General features: G+C 52.6%; 1 protein-coding gene across 3 annotated transcripts in view; it reads right to left on the bottom strand.

The window, feature by feature from the left end:
* Window positions 1–420: 420 nt before the first annotated feature.
* SLC66A2 (solute carrier family 66 member 2) overlaps window positions 421–16,634 on the bottom strand; it is a 71,272-nt gene continuing 55,058 nt past the window's right edge. For all 3 annotated transcript variants that reach the window (XM_014832211.3, XM_014832212.3, XM_014832214.3), the window contains one exon: window positions 421–2,449. In XM_014832211.3, the coding sequence (XP_014687697.1) occupies window positions 2,242–2,449 (208 nt within the window). In that variant the 3' untranslated portion in view covers window positions 421–2,241. The remainder of the gene's footprint in view (window positions 2,450–16,634) is intronic.

The following is a 16,634-nucleotide window of genomic DNA, read 5'->3' as shown; positions in this document are numbered from 1 at the left end:
TTCCTTGAAACACTTCTCTTGGCCGTTAAATGAGATCCTTCCCATCCTTTCGAGGCATTCTGTGTGAACTGGCAGAGACCAAGGCACCAAGATGTGACACAGACTCGCCTGCAGGGAGCCCAGGACTCGGGGTCAGGCGCCAGCCCACGCTGGCCTGGCCCTGCTGGCACAGGGCAGTCACTGTCCCCAGGGCTGGTCTGTTCTGGGGGAGCCTGAGCGAGCCACCGAGGTCTCTCAGGGGCCAAGCTGTATCAAGGGACCTGGTGCCGGCCCAGCCCAGGGCATGTGGATGTGTCAGGGCAGAGGCCAGTGCCTGGAGCCAGCCCCTCCCAGGGTCCCCCCACCGAGGTGAAATGAGGACAGGGACCAATGCTCCACTCTGGCCTGGGCCCCACTCTGACTCCATTCACGAGGCCACACTGGATCCGCGAGCGGTTTATTGATTTAGAGTCACCACACTGACAGAACCTTGAATGCTCCCGCACACGGCACATTCAGTCACTGCTTCAACTGGTGACATTTTAACCTGTAGGCAATTGCTGCTACAGACATCTCCTTTTGTGTTTTAAAAATAAACATTTTCAAAGCATCTTACAGGCCAAAAAACCAGCAGGACCCTCACTCAAACATTCAGGAGTTTTTGAGGAAAACTCAGGGGGAAGCCCATTTGAACGTTTCCCACCGGCCACAGCAGACACCATGAGAGCTTTGGCACTGGCCGCAGATGGCGTGGACACTGCAGAGAGCCGCCCCTCCGCCCAGCAGAAGGGGAAACGCTGCCTGCGGGAGCCACACAGAAGCATCTAGAACCCTCGGCCTTGGGGTCTGGGGGCTGGCACAGGGCTGAGATGCTCTGAGATGCTCGTGTAAAACTGAGAGGGAGGGATATCCAGTGGCCCCGTCACAGCCAGAGGCAGGACATGGAGAAGCGCACACAGACTGGAGGACGTTGGGCAGGGATGCCCACGCCAGGCACAGCCCACCACCTGGGAAGGTCACTGCAGGCCTGCGAGCTCAGAGTGTGCGGACGCCCTGCATGCCGGGGGGACGCCTGCCTCCAGCATCCTCTCCTGACCTGCAGGCCGTCCCCGTCCTGGAAAACGGACACCCAAGGCTCTGTGCCACAGCAGGTGTGTGCAACCCTGAATGCAAGGGCAGCCTCCCGGGGTGGTGGTGAGTCTGCCCCGCCCCACCCTGGGCCTCAGCCCTCCCTGGAGCCCATGCCGGCCGGCCGGCCGCACCCCGCCCAACACACACACACACACACACACACACGCATGCACGCACACACCCATGCACGCACACGCACGCCCCTGGGGCTCACGGAGTGCTCCGGGCTCTAGTTCCAACACCCCTCAGCTCGCCCTGGCCAGTGCCCAGTGGTGGACACGGGCTGGCTCTGTCCCCCCAGGGCGGGTGCACAGCAGCCTCTCCTAGGAGGACGCCAGCATAGCAACGAGGGCCCCGGGCCCCACTGCCAAGTGGAGGGCCAAGTCCAGGTCCTGTGGGGCAGCTGTGGTGAAGGAGGCCCTGGAGAGACCAACTCTGGCCAGATAAAGGAGAGCGCACGTCATGGCATCCCTCCGGCTTCCTCTCCACGAGTGCCAGGCACACATAAAACTGGCCATGCTCTCTGCACCTGGGCCCAACCCTGCCGGAGTCCCACTTGGCCGCATGCTGTCACCACACGCTGTCGCTGCATGCCGTCACCAGGGCGTCCACTCGCAGGCCGTTCTGAGACTGTGGGCTCTGTGTGCTGGGACCCTGGTTGTCCTGACGCTGCTTCTCCTTCTTGCTCCCCAGTCCCACCCGTCAGAGGCTCAGCCCCTAGCCTACGCCCCGGGCCCGCTGTGGGCTGAGCTGATCTCAGGGGCTGAGGTTCCCTGACACCCTCTGTCCTGGGGCGGCCCCAGCCTGCCGTTCCCTGGGTCCGTGAGCAGCTACCAGGTTCTCGCTGGGTGTCTTCCAAGAGGAGACTCGCCTTCCATCCCCATGAAAACAACCGCATCCCAACCCTTGGGTGTAAAATCTGCTCGCTTGTCCTGGGAGTGAATGAGCACAAACACTGGCACACAGGCCCCCTGCCCGCCACCCTCAGAGCCCACAGAGGCTGATTGAGACCCCAGTGGCCGGGACACCATCTCAGGGGGCCACGGTGCCTGCCTGCCCCACACAGGAGGACAGGTGGCCGGGCTGGTGCCTGTGGCCAGCGGTCACACGTCCTCGTCCTCCCCGGCCACCTCAGAGGGCCTTGGTACTGGCGGGGTGCACCGCATGGGGGGCCGGCTTCGGAGGGTGGCGGGCAAACACGTAGGCCTGCGCCAGGATGGCCAGGTCCACCAGCACCTGCAGCAGACCGCACACGGAGAACTGCAGGGGTGCGCCGTTGAGCAGGAAGTACACTGTCTTGAAGGTGTCGCCACTCGTCCACATGAGCACCATCTTGATGCTGTGGAGACATGAGCCAGGGGTCAGGGGCAAAGCAGGGGTCAGGGGAACACGCACAGCGGTCCAGGGAACACACACGGGGTCCAGGGAATACTCACAGGGTCAGGGGACACACAGGGGGTCGGGGACCCACCAGGCAGTCAGGAGACACCCAGGCCCCAGCCTGTCCCTCCCATTCCTCCTGTCCCTTGAGGCTGCTGCGTGCACAGCCAAAGGGACGGGAGGGCCTATGGATGGAGAAGCCTCGGCTCAGTGGGGCAGGAAGGGGCCAGCTCCGGGCAGGGCCCACGTGGCCTCCCAGACGTTCCCCCTTCCTGGCTGCAGGCAGATCCGCTGTGTGTCCCTCGGGAGACTCATGGTGGCCTCAGAGACACCTGCTCACACGACGTCCTGGGGGCCCACTCAGCAGGGGCAGCAGCTGCCTCAGAACTTCAGGAGGGCAGCCCTTGGCCACAGGGACCGCAGGGCCACCACCCCAGGTCGTGGCACCTGGCCTAGTGTGCCCCATGTGCTGCTGATGGAGCCTGCCTGGGAGGGGGCGGCCCCTCTCACCCCGAGCCCCTCCACCCCAGGTCCCTGGGGCCCCTGCCTGCACCCAGGGGTGCTGAGATCGGAACCAGAGGCCCCCGGGTGAAGCGGAACGAAGTGGGCAGCTCTCAAGAGTTCCTGCCCAGCCCCTTCACTCAGAAGATAATCTGAGGCGGTTCCACTTCTGTAATCGGTGCAAACCCTCCTTCAAATGCCTCTATTAGACCCTCTGGTCACAGGGAACCTTGGAGAAGAAACAGGGAACAATGCCACTCACTGCCCACGGTCCACGCATTTCTCTATTTGCAGGCGGCCTCTAACGCCCCGGCTAGCGGAGTGCGACCATAAACACCGCTGTGTTTTCCTGCATAAAACGTTTCTGTCAGACCCATTTCCATCCGCAAGGTGAACTGTGACGGCTAATTAAGCTAGACCACAGAGTCTGTGGGAGTGGGAGCTGCCCGGCAGTGGGAAGGAGGGTGAGGACCCGAGTGGACAGGACACATGTAAGAATTGCAAACGCTGGGCCGAGGAGCCCTCCGTAGGCCGCCGAGGGCACAGTGGGGCACCCTGAGATCGCAGAGGGGGCTGCACCTCACCCGGGAGCCATGGACCCTGACAACCTCTGAGGCCAGGTCAGTTCTCATCTATAAAACCCAGTCAGCAGCCCCTCTCCTGGACGCTCAGCACGTGGACGGAGCAGGCGCTGAGACATTGCTCAACATCCCCTCCTCAGCCCACTGAAGCATCCAACCGACCAGGCAGAACCCGACGGGAAGTGGAGATCTCTGCTGACCTTTCACCCCGGCTGTCCCAGGTCTTCCGGGATCACCACCCAGAAAGCGATGCAAGGCTCCGAGAGCTGCAAAGAAGCTGCGCTCCTGGCCGGCTCATCTGTGGTCAGGCTCCCCGCAGCCAGGTGAGCACGGTGCACCTTCGTTGGCTTGTGGTGTCGGCTCACACAGTGTTTCAAAACTTTTGGTTTGAATTAGCAGATGACTAATTCTGTGTAAAAAAAAAAAAAAAAATCCAGATTCCTGGCTTCCCTTGAAAAAGATCTTTCTTGGAAGATTTTAAAGTATGCGTTCAATTCTTTAATAGGTATGGTGATCTATTCAGTAGATATTCAGGTTATCTGTTTCTGCTTGGGTCAGTCCTGGTAGTTTGTGGCTTCCAAGTAATTGGTCCATTTTATCCAAGTTGTCGAGTTTATGGGCAGAGCCGTTCACAGTGCTTCCTCCTAATGTCTGTGGGTCTACAGAATATCTTCTCTTCCACTCCTAGGGTGGAATTCGTGTTCTCTTTCTTCTTTGTCAGTCTGACCACAGGCTTACAATTTTAATGGCCCCTCAACTCCCCTGGCAAGGAATCCTCAGTTTCCCATCATCTGAAAAGGTCTTCATTTCACCTTTATTCCTGAAGGATATTTTTGCTGAATATAGAACTCTGGAGTGACAGTTCTCTTCTTTCTGCACCTGAAAAATGTGCCACTTCCTTCTGACGTCCGTGGCTCCTGAGCGAGGCCGTGGCTCCTGAGCGAGGCCGTGGTGACGCGAGTCGTCCTTCCCCTGGAGGCGGTGAGTCCTGGCTCTGGCTGCTCCCACTCGTTTGACTCCAGGCCTCAGCAGTGATGTGGTGCACGCTTGGGATTGGCTGAACTTCTTAAATCTGTGAGTGTATCTTGTATCCAATTTGAGAACTTTTCAGCATTTATTTCTTCACTATTTTTCCTGCTCCACACCCTTTCTCCTCTCCTCTGAACTCAGATGGTGTGAATGTTAGACTTTTTGGTACTGTCCCGAGTCTGTTCTTTTTTTTCTCCCCTGATTTTTTTCTGTTGTTCAGAGTGGAGGCTGTTTATTGATCTATCTTCACGTTCACTGACTCCTCTCTCACCTCCATTCTACTACTGAACTCATGTACATTTTTTATTTAGCTAATTGTATTTTTCAATGGAAAATTTCCCAAAATTTTTCTGTTTTCTTTTCTGTAGCTTCCATTTTTTTGCTGAAATGTTCCATCTCCCCATTCATTTCAAGAGTGTGTGGTCCTGCTCTTCTGAGCACGGTCATACTGGTGACTGTAAAACCTCTGAAATCCCGGTATCGCATCACCCTGGTTGACCGTCTGTTGGTTGTCCTTGTTGTCTGTTGGTTGCGTTTTCCTTCGAGAGTTGTTGAGATTTTCCTGATTCTTCATACAGTGAGTAATTCTGGTTTACATCCTGCACATTTTCAACACCTCGTCAGTGCTATTTGGACCTGCCACACAGACAGCACCCAGTGGCCACTCTGGGCCTTGGCTGGTGGTGTATCCCACAGTTCAGTTCTCAAAGCCTTGGGGGTGTGGTCTAGGGCCCCTTCCATGCATGCCCAGCCTGGGGGTGGGCCCAGGAGTTCATGCACAACTTTATGGGATCCCTTTCCCAAGATGCATCGTCTCTTCCAGCTCCCTGATGCTCTGTGCTCTCAGGGCCCCTCTCCTGGGCCTCCAGCTGGTGAGCCAGGGCTTTAGTCTCCCTGGTCTGCTGTGCACACCCCACGGCTGGACCTGCCTCCAGCAGAGCCCTGTACTGAGCACATGGACGTGCCCACGGAGCCTTCCTACAAGACGTCTCCCCACTGTCACCCTCGTGTCCCCACCTTGCTCCTCCCCCCGCCCCCAGACCCTCTGTCACCTCCTTTCCTACATGCACGAAGCCTGGCAAAAAAGCAAGAAACGGTCTTTCTGGGCTGATCTCAAAGTCACAGATTAGACAGCCCAGGAGGAGTTGGGATGGCGCCCTTCACATCCTCTGCTTTGTCCACGCTGAAGTGAGGGAGAAGGGGGGAGCACAAGGCCCAGCCCCACTGGGGACAGTCATCACGGGTGTTCCCTCTGTGGAAAGCCACCCCCTTAATGACCAGACACGCAGCCAGACTTGCTTTGCCCTCTGCAGCTGTGCTCACACTGCACTTAGGGGGAACAAACGGGACTGCTCAATTTCACGGGAGGTCCCAACTGCCAAGGGTGAGACTGATGTTCTGGAAAGTGTCAACACAAAGACACATCTGCATTCATTTCTTTTTAGGTCTCCATCTGACATCCGGCTCGTGACTCCTTTCCCAGAGTTGGGCTCACACACTGGGTGACTCACGTGCAGGCACTGGGAGAGCTGGACAGCTCTGCTCCTGCCCAGTGGGGGTGGGGCCACTCCAGATGCTCGAGGCCACAGGGCAGACCCAGGGCCCCCGGAGGGGCAGTGGGGAGTGTGCCCATTTGCTCTTCTGCCCGAGCGGGTGGGCCCGGAAGCATGCGGGACAGCCACCCTCACGGGAATGCCAGAGCCGCTGCGTGCACGCCTGCACACACCAACAAAAATAGCACCATGCTGCCCCAAGAGCCAGCTGGCTGCAGCCCTGGTCAGACGGGGGGCCAGGCGGCTGCAGTGAGGACAGCCAGGGGTCATTAATGCGCCAGGCTGTGACCGGAGCCCGTCTGAACAGGTGCGGCTCTGGGCCTGCTTTGCTCAGACCCCGCTGCAAAGTTCCACAGCTAGAACCGATGTGGTGGTCCAGCGTACAAGACAGCCTGCCTGGTGCCATCACACATCCTGGCTGCTGGGGCCAGGCCCCCGCCCTTAAACACAATAAGGTAGCCTGTGTGGCTCCTCTTTTATGGAGGAGGAAACTGAGGCACTGAGAGGTTGACTCGCCCAAGGGCACCCCGCAAGTGCCTCATGGGGCTAGGGGTGGGGTGGGGATGGCAGAGGCACAGCAGGAGCCCCATCCCGGCACCACCTGTCGCCTGTCCCGGCCCCCTGTCAGTGCCCCTCTGGGCTCTGGATGCACAAGTGCACCCCGCACCCCAGCAGGTGGAGCTGTGAGGTCACTGTTCAGAGATGGGCCCTGCCTGACACACAGCAACATTTTTAGCTGCCCAGATGCATCACCTGGCCTCGGTCCTCCAGTCGGCTACGGCACGGGGTTGGGAATCTAACCGCCTCGCTGAGGCCCCCTGACCAGCTGCATGTGCAGTGGGCACTGGGCAGCGCAGGGGCACAGCAGCCAGGTCAAATGTCAATCAGCTGTTTCCACTTGGGTCCTGAGCAGGAAGTGAGCACCACCGAATGAGTGGCATGTGCATCAGAGGGGATGCTCTCATGTGGAGGGCAGGGATGCTGGACGCACAAACTCCCACCAATTCCAAGCCAGGCTCCCTCGTTCACACCCTCTGGTCACCCTGGGAGCCCATGGTGGGTGAGGCGTCTGCCCGAGCCCAGGCCTGCACTCCCCACGCCTCCCGGGATCCTCACAGCTATGCACTCCTGCTCCCCAAATAGGCTGTTATGTAATCCTTCACCCTTAACTAACAGAGGGAAGGAGGGGGGGGACCAAGAAGGGAGGGAAGGAGGAAGGGAGGGAGGGACAGAGGAGGCAGGGAGGAGTCTCAGAGGTTTGGCTATCACTGATGAACACACCAGGGATGTCCTAACAGACACTAAGTCCCGAGTGGTGGGTCTGGCCTCGTCCTGGGGGTGGGAGTCCCACCCCGATGAAGGCCCTCCCTCCTTGGGCAGAGGAAACTCCAGCAGCCCCGGTTCCAACAGTGCAGGAAGCCCACCCGCAGGGCACAGAGCAGACACCTTGCAGAAGTCAGTTTGCGTGGGAGGGGAGACGGTCACTGCCCAGGCCCCAGGCTGCATTCTTCTGGCTCAGTCTGGTGGCCTGGGAGCTGGATTCCTTTTTCTAGGTCCCTCCACACATCCGCCCGTCCATCCCCAACTCCAGCTGCTGCCTCGTCTGCCCTCCCCTCCCTTCCCTGTCCCACTATTTTAATCTGGGCTCCTGTTACCTCATTCTTGGCTCCAGCATTTTCCTCTCAAACTGGGCTGCCAGGTCACTACTCCTAAGACACTTCTCACCTCACCTTTGCCCTGCCCAGCAGTCCAGAAAGCCTCTCCTGGGCCAGTGCCCAAGAGGTGAGGGCCAAACTCCCGTGCCTGCACCCACTTCCCCTGGAGCCCACGACTCAGGCACCTGCACCCCCTCAGCCTCCCCCGCCCCCCTCCTCATTGGCACCTCCCAGCCTGGGCCCAGACCTGCCCCTCCTTTCCGCCCCTCAAAAGCTCTCCCATGATTCAAAATCCACCCAAGACACACTCCAAAGGAGTTGGTCTTTGTGACCTTGGGTATGACACCCAAAACAAAGAGAATAAAAAAAAGATGCATTCAACTACATCAAAATTAAAATCTTTTGTGCCACAATGGAAAACATCAAAAAAGTGCAAAGACAACCCAAATCGGAGAAAATATTTTCAAATCATATATCCAATAAGGTTCTAGTATCCAGAATATCTAAAGAACCGTACAACTCAATAATAAAAAGACAAACGACCAAATTTAAAAATGGGCAAAGGATCTGAATAGTTCTCCAAAGAAAGTCCAATATCACATAAGAAGATGCTCATTACTCATCAGGAAAACGCAAATCAAGTTCACAATGAGATCCCACTTCACACCCACTAGGATGGCTAGAATCAAAAGTCAGACAGTAACAAGCATTGTCGAGGGTGTGGAAAGGTCAAGACCCCATCCGCCACTGGCGGAACAGAATGTGCAGCCACCATGGGAAACATCCTGGAAGGTCCTCAAGTGATTAAACACGGCTACCACATGACCCGGCAGTTCTGCACCTCGGTAAGTTCCCAGAGAGAGGGAAACACACGTCCACAGAAACTGGCACACGAATGTTCACAGCAGCACTCTCCGCAACAGCCCAAAAGACAAACAACCCAAATGCGCATCAACTGAAGAATGGATACACAAAACGTGCTGTGTCCATACAAGGATCCACACAACAAAATTGATATGTGGAACATGGGTGAACCTTGGGAACATTATGAAAAATGAAAGAAGCCAGACACAAAAGACCACGTATTGTATGATTCCATTTCTATGAGGCGTCCAGAACAGACAAACTCTCAGAGACAGAAAGTAGATCAGTGGCTGCCTAGGGCTGGGGGCGGGGGAGGCTGGGGCAATGGGAACGGTTACAGGCACCCCTCGCTTTACCGCGCTTCACAGACACTGCGTGTGTACAAGACCCTCCACCAGCAAAAAGAGGGCAACTCGCTGAAGGCTCAGGTGATGGTTAGCATTTTTTAGCAATAAAGTATTTTTTAGTTAAGGTATGTATGTTTTTTGAGACATAATACTGTTGTACAATTAATAGACTACAGGATAGTGTAAACACAACGGTCACATGCACTGGGAAAACGAAAGCTTGTGTGACTCACTTTATTGTGATGTTCCCTTTACTGCAGCATTTGCTTGATCTCGGTGGTCAGGAACGGAACCCGCAGGATCTCCGAGGTACACCTGCACTAAAGGGCACAAGACTTCTCTTTGGGGTGATGAAAATCTTCTAAAATTAGACTGTGGTGGTGGCTGCATAACTCTGTGAATGGACTAAAATCCACTGAATCATACACTTTAAATGAGTGATTGGATGGTGAGTTATATCTCAATAAAGTTATTTTATAAAGAAGGCAGGGCTTTTTCCTCCTTTTAAGGGGCTTTTTCTGAACCGTTATTATTCTAGTCTCCGCTTATATTTGGCTGGCTGACTGGACTGTGTGTGTGTGTGCATGTAGTGTGTACAGGTGCATATGTGTGGGATGTGTGCACACACACACTCAACCACACACGCCGTGTATGGCATCCTCCACTCACACAATTATGGGGCCTACTGTGTGTCAAGGACGGCATAAAGAAGACGCACGGCGGGGGGCTGGCCCCGGGGCCAAGAGGTTAAGTTCACACGCTCCGCTTTGGCGGCCCAGGGTTTCACCGGTTCGGATCCTGGGCACAGACCTAGCACCACTCGTCAGGCCATGCTGAGGCAGCACCGCACACAGCACACCCAGAAGGACCTACAAATAGAATATACAACTATGTACTGGGGGACTTTGGGGAGAAGAAGAAGAAGAAAAAAATTAAAAAGATTGACAGATATTAGCTCAGAGCCAATCTTTAAAAAAAAAAAAAAAAGACGTGTGGGGGCTGAGAAGTGGGGTGGATGCAGCCCCTGGGGAGACGCTGCTCCATCCCCAGGCAGCTAAGACTCCAAGCTGCTCACCTGGGGCTCAATATGATGCCAGAGCTGGACCAGGTGACCCGTCTCCCGGACGCGGCCGTCAAGGCATGAAAACCAGGTGTCCCAGCTGGGACTAGGCTGTGGCCTGGGCAGCCTGAGATGCTGCCCTGGAGAGGTGGGTTAAATTCTGCCCACTGCTGCCACAGCACGGCCTCAGCTCCCCCACCTCAGCTGCGGCTCAGCCCCCTGACTGCACGATGGCTGCAACGTGTGCCCCACACAGACCGACACACGGCCCCTCCCTCCCTCCCGCCACCCCCTCACACGCCACTGCGGCCAGTCACACCAGGGCCTGCCGTGGGCGGGTGCCCCACGCTGCCTTCCGGAACTTCTGTGCCTCGGTGCTCCTGGCATCTCCAGAGGCTTCCCCATATGTCCTCCCACGGCACCCTCCCCATCGCTGGGCCTACGCGTTGGCCTCTTCTCATCTGTTCCACCCACCCCGGGCTCCCCAGTAATTACTTGTTAGGGAACAGTCTTCAGACCCAGGAAAACATGGAGGAGGGAGGCGGCTGGCATTCTCGCAGCATCTGCCTCTCAGAGCTTCCCGCTCTAATTAGTGAAGTCACTTCAAGCGCCTCATCACTTTTTATTACTGCTTCAGACAACAATCTCTTAATATTCTTTTAAAGGGAAATCATTCAAAAATATCTCTGACAGTTGCTCCAAAGAAAAAGTATGTGTGCATGTGTCATACACGTGTGTGCATGTGTACATGTGGGCGGGTGTGTGCATGTGGGTGTCTGTGCATGCACATGTGCCCACGTTTACATGTAGGTGTGTGGACGTGCACATGTGTGCATGTGGGTGTGTGTGCATGCACGTGTGTGCACTCCGACCCCTTAAACAAGCCGGGTGAGGCAGGACCCTCCAGGAGGCGGCCTGCGGCAGGCTGACAAGGAAGTTGACAAACGGAAGTTCAGAGTCTGCCCACCTTGAACATCCTAACAGTCTTTGATCCGACACGGACTTGAGGCCAAATGTCCCAAAGCAGGTCCGAGGTGGCACTTACACCTCCTGTGGCCCAGGCCGCCAGTGCTGGCTGGTCCTCAGAGAAAAGCTTCATGCGTCATTTTTCAGGCTTCTGTTGCTTTCCGTCCATCTCCTGCCTCTCCTGCGTCTGTAAGTGCCGGCGTGTGTGCATGCATCTCAAATGCATAACTGTAAACTGGAGACTACACCCCAGGAAGCACACGTGCTCCATCAAGCTCACTCATCAACGTGCACAGGGACACTCAGATCCTCATTTTCAGGATCACCGAGTCAGATTTACCAACCTGACTGCCAGCTGCTCTGGGCTCTGGGGACGCTGCACAGAGCAGGAGAAAGGAGGTCATTGCCCTAGGGCAGAAGACAAAGTGACAACCAAAGAGAGAGGACCTTAGACAGTGGCAGGCCCAGCTTTAGATCAAGAAGGCAGGATGGAGCAGGGAGCTGGGGGATAGAGGAGAGGACCAGCCAGAGTGCTCCAGGTAGAGGAATGTGCAAAGGCCCTGGGGTGCACATGAACTTGGTTAAGAGAAGCGAATGCTAAATGGAAAATGGCAAAACCGCTGTCCCCTGCCCATAAGAGAAACAGGATTGTTTTGTTTATGCACATGTTTAAATTTAATCCATTACTAGATGAAAACACCTTTAAAGTTTCCCTACACAGACTTCTTTGAAGATGAATAAATTTTTATAGGAAACAAAATTGTAATCTACCCCTGCACTTAATCTCCCTCCAACACACATTCAGTCTGTGCTCGCCCCTGAGAAAAGGACGCTTATCGTTTAAACAGAGAACAGAGTCACCTTCCCACATTAACTCTGGCACGCTTAACTTCCAGGGGCAGGAAATGGATGCCAGCTCTGAGCGGGAAACCTGTGACCCCCCCACCAACCAGAACTGCCCCCTTCACCTCCATGACCCCGATATCACCCCTCTCCACCTCAGGCAGATTTAGGGCAGGGTGGCATGCCAGAGGCCAGGAACACAGGCCACAGGCTCAAGGCCCAGGCAACCCCCAGCGGCCTGGCCCTGCAGGCTCGCCCACGTAAGCCCCAGCTGCGTCCCTTCACATGGAGATGCTCTACCAGGCGTCCCACGCTCAATAACATGATGGCAACTCTGAACACGACGTAACGTGACCACATCTCCACTGAGATGGCAGGGACATCTTATTACTCAGTCTTCCTAACAAGGACAAACACGGTCTTGACGGGACCCTGCACTCGGAGCCAACTGAATTAGCGACTCACGCCCACGGCAGAGACTGACTCCCCGCATGGGCGCGGGACTCTGCTCACAACGTGACGACTTCTGTGGGTCAGGTCGTCAGTCCCCCCAGGGCTCGGGCCCCCCACACGCACACACACGCCGGGCATTCTAGCCAAACCTCCTCACAGTCTCAACTGGAATCCCCTTCTTCTCTCGCGGACAACTCCCTCCTTCCGCTCTCTGCCTTCTCACAGCCAGCACCCACGTGGAAGATGGCGGGGGGGCCACCGGGGAGAGGGACCTGGGTCACTGAGGGCTGATGACCGCCCACGTCCTTCACACCCTGACATCAAGATTTCAGTCGGCGCATGCCATTCCTCTTCTTAAGGTCAAATACTCCAAAGGCCACGCTCTCTGCCACTCACATGACCAGCTTCTGAGACGAGGGCCTGAGCCTCAGGTGGGAAATGGACACACAGCCGTGCCCACAGGGTGCTTCTGCAGAGCAACACAGACCCAGCACTCTCGACGGGAGTCTCTTCCCAACACTGCTTTGCCAGATGAGTTACTACAGCCCCGCCAGGAACCCGTTACCCCAGGGGGCCTCTTCCGCATCTTTTGCTGTCACACACAAATTCTCCAAGAATTTGGACAATCACCTAGTGCCTATACTGTAGATTTTCCACATTCATAAGTGTCTCCCCAGGTGTCCTATTTTCCACAGGTGATTTAGAGAGTCAACTATTTCACTCCTTCATTTGTTCATTCAATAAATATTTACTGAACTGCTGTAATTTTCCAAACATTCATCAAACACTGGGGAGAAATGAATGGATGCGTCCCTGCCTTCAAGGCCTTCCGTCAAGCAGGTGAGACACTTGGGCTTCTGGGCTTCCTCTCAGTTTCAGACGGCAAGGACACTTCTGGAGGCACATGGATATAGTGGTCAAACAGTTAATAACAGGAAGATGAAAAGTCCGGCCTAAAAGACAGCTGCAGACATGTTTTCCGTACTGAAGAGAAGACCATTGCACAGAAAAGCAAAGGTCAGTCAAAACCAGGCGAGACACGAACTTGGGCTTCCCTGAAGATGGACTCATCTCCCTATTCCTCCCACAAAGTACAACGGATGGCCCTGGACATCACGTATAACACACACAAGAAGACTCCCAAAGGTGGAGAGAAGGCGGCTAGGGACCTCAGCACTCAAGGACGACACAGTGGCCAGCCCTTGTGGGAAACCCTGGGTCTTCTTTTTGCCCCATGAATCCCAGACTTGGAGCTGAAGAAGCCAGCAACCTAGAATGCCAGCAGACGCAGATCAAAAAGCCCCAGGAACCAGCTGTGCTCTCCATCCGAGAGACCAAGAACAGGGCTGCCTGGCAAGACAGGCAACTTTAGACACTAAAGGCCCTACTCTAGACAAACAACACACAAGAACTATGGCTCCTCCACCACCCATGACAGCAAAGAAGAGTGGGAATCCTAGTCTTCCACCCCTGCCAGCTACCCAGTCCTTCTGCCAGGGAGGTGACAGAGAAAGCCAGCTAAAACAGACCCAGAGTCTTATAACACGGAAATGTCTAGGCCCCAATGGAAAATCACTCATAATACCAAGAACCAGGAAGATCTAACAGAACAAAAAAAGACAATCTTTAGATGCCAAAATTGCGGTGACAGAAATTTTTTTAAAACTAAAGGTTTTAAAGCAGCCACTGTAAAATTGCTTTAATGAGCAATTATGAATATGCTTGAAACAAATTAAAGAAATAGAAAGCCTCAATAAAGAGAAAGTTTTGCCAAAGAAATAAAAGATATAAAGAAGAACCAAATGGAAATTTGATGTATTCAAAAATACAACAACCCAAAAGAAAGTCAGTGAAGGGGCTCAAGAGCAGAATGGGTGGGACAGAGGAAAGAACCAACAAACTGGAAGACAGCACAACAGAAATCAGCCAACCTGAACAAGAGAGAAGACAGGGAGGGGAGCAATGCCTCAGGGCAGTGTTTGATCATAACAAACGATCTAACATCCATATCATCGAGGCAGAGAAGAGGAGGGGAAAGGGCAGGACTGAAAAAGTACTCAAAGCAATAACGGCTGAAAACCTCCCCCAAATTAGCCAGAAACAGAACCCTAGAGATTCAAGAAGCCAAATGAATCCCAAACAGGATAGATCCACACCAAGACACACATCACAGTCAAACTTCTAAAAACTAAAGACAGAGAAAAAAATATCAAAAGCTGCTAGAGAGGAATAACACCTTTCTTACAGGGGAAAAAAATAATTAAAATGACAGGGGATTTCTCATTAGAAACCATGGAGGCCAGAAGGAAGTGGCACAATATTTTTCAAGCACTAAAAAAAAAGAACTATCAACCCAGAATGTTATATCCAGAGAAAATATCCTTTAGGGGTGAAAGGGATATCGAGACACTCTCAGAGGAGGCAAAAGTGTTGCTGCCGGGCTAGCCCTGTGGCCGAGTGGTTAAGTTCGCGCGCTCCGCTGCAGGCGGCCCAGTGTTTCGTTGGTTCGAATCCTGGGCGCGGACATGGCACTGCTCATCAAACCACGCTGAGGCAGCGTCCCACATGCCACAACTAGAACGCCCCACAACGAAGAATACACAACTATGTACTGGGGGGCTTTGGGGAGAAAAAGGAAAAATAAAATCTTAAAAAAAAAAAAAAAAAGTGTTGCTGCCACTGGATACACCCTGAAAGATGGCAGAGGGGCTTCTCAAAACAGAAAGAAAACAATAAAAGAAGGGATCTGGGAAGAGCGGGAGGCAGAAAGAACACGATCAGCAAAAATAAGAGTCGATACAATAGACATTCCTACTACTCTTCAGTTTCTGCATTATGTTGATTGAAGCAAAAATTATAAAACTGTCTAATGTGGTTCAAAATATGAGTAGAGGAAATATTCAAGAAAATTACAGTATAAATGGAGGAGGATAAAGGGAAATAAATGGAGGTAAAGTTTCTATACTCCATTCAAACTGGTAAATGGTGACAGAAGGAGACTGTGATAAGTTGTGTATATTAATGTAACACAGACAAATCACTAAAAAAAATTTACACAAAGAGATACACACTCAAAAACATTAAATAAAAACAAATTCAAAAAAACATTCAAGTAAGCCATATAAAGTCAGAAAAAGAAAACAGAGAAACAAGAAACAGTACAGAAAACAAAAAATAACATAGCATATTTAGGCCCTAACATATCAATAATTATAATCAGTGCAAAGGGTATAAAGATGTCAATTAAAAGACCAAGATTGGTAAAATGAATTAAAAAAATGTACTCAGCTATATGCTGTCTACAAGAAACTCACTTCCAGTATAGTGACACAGGCAGGTTGAAAGCAAAAGAATGGAAAAAGATATATTATGCAAGCATTAATCAAAGAAAGAAGCAGTGGCTATATTAGTATTAGATAAAGCCCATTTCAGACCAGATGAAATTACTAGAGACAGAGAGAGACTAACGTAATGATAAAAGGCTCATCTCACCAAGAAGACACAGTAATTCTCAACGTGTTTTCACCAAATAGCAAAGCTGCCAAATATGTAAACCAAAAGCTACCAGAGCTAGAACCAGAAATGGATAAATTCGCAGTTATAGTTGGAGACTTCGACATCACTCTCTCAACAACTGATAGAAAACTAGGCAGAAAATCAGCAATACGGAAGAACTCAAGAACACCATCAACCCAAAGATCTAACCTTAGAACCCAAAGTCCTCTAATCTTTGAGAACATTCCAGTCAAAACAGCATAATACACATTTCTTTCCAAGTGCCCGTGGAACACATACCAAGACAGAAGATATTCTGAGCCATAACACAAACTTCAACAAATTTAAGAGAACTGCAATCATACAGTGTGTGTTCTCTAACCATAATCAAACTAGAAAGAAACAAAAGAAATATCTCTAAACACATGGAAATGATACAACACACTTCTAAATAATCTATAGGTCAAAGAGAAAGTCTTAAAGGAAACACACATTCATAGTCATGAATAAAAATGAAAACATCAAAATTTGTGAGACAGCTAAAGCAGTGCTGAGAGGGTATTTATAGTGCTAAGCACTTACATTAAAAAAGAAAAATTCTTATATCAACAAGTCTTGTATCAACAAATAAAGAGCAAATATCAATGAAATTTAAAACAGAAAAATGAACAAAACAGCTGATTCTTTGAACAGATCAATAAAATTGACACACTTCTAGCAAGAGAGAATATACAAATTACCAGGAATGGAACAGGGGACATCACCACAGACCCTGCAACATCGAGAAGACAAGAGGG

The sequence above is a fragment of the Equus asinus genome, chromosome 7, assembly GCF_041296235.1.
Source record: "Equus asinus isolate D_3611 breed Donkey chromosome 7, EquAss-T2T_v2, whole genome shotgun sequence".
Taxonomy (NCBI): domain Eukaryota; kingdom Metazoa; phylum Chordata; class Mammalia; order Perissodactyla; family Equidae; genus Equus; species Equus asinus.
The sequence above is the reverse complement of the archived record's forward strand: the minus strand, read 5'-3'. Positions and strand labels throughout refer to the sequence as shown.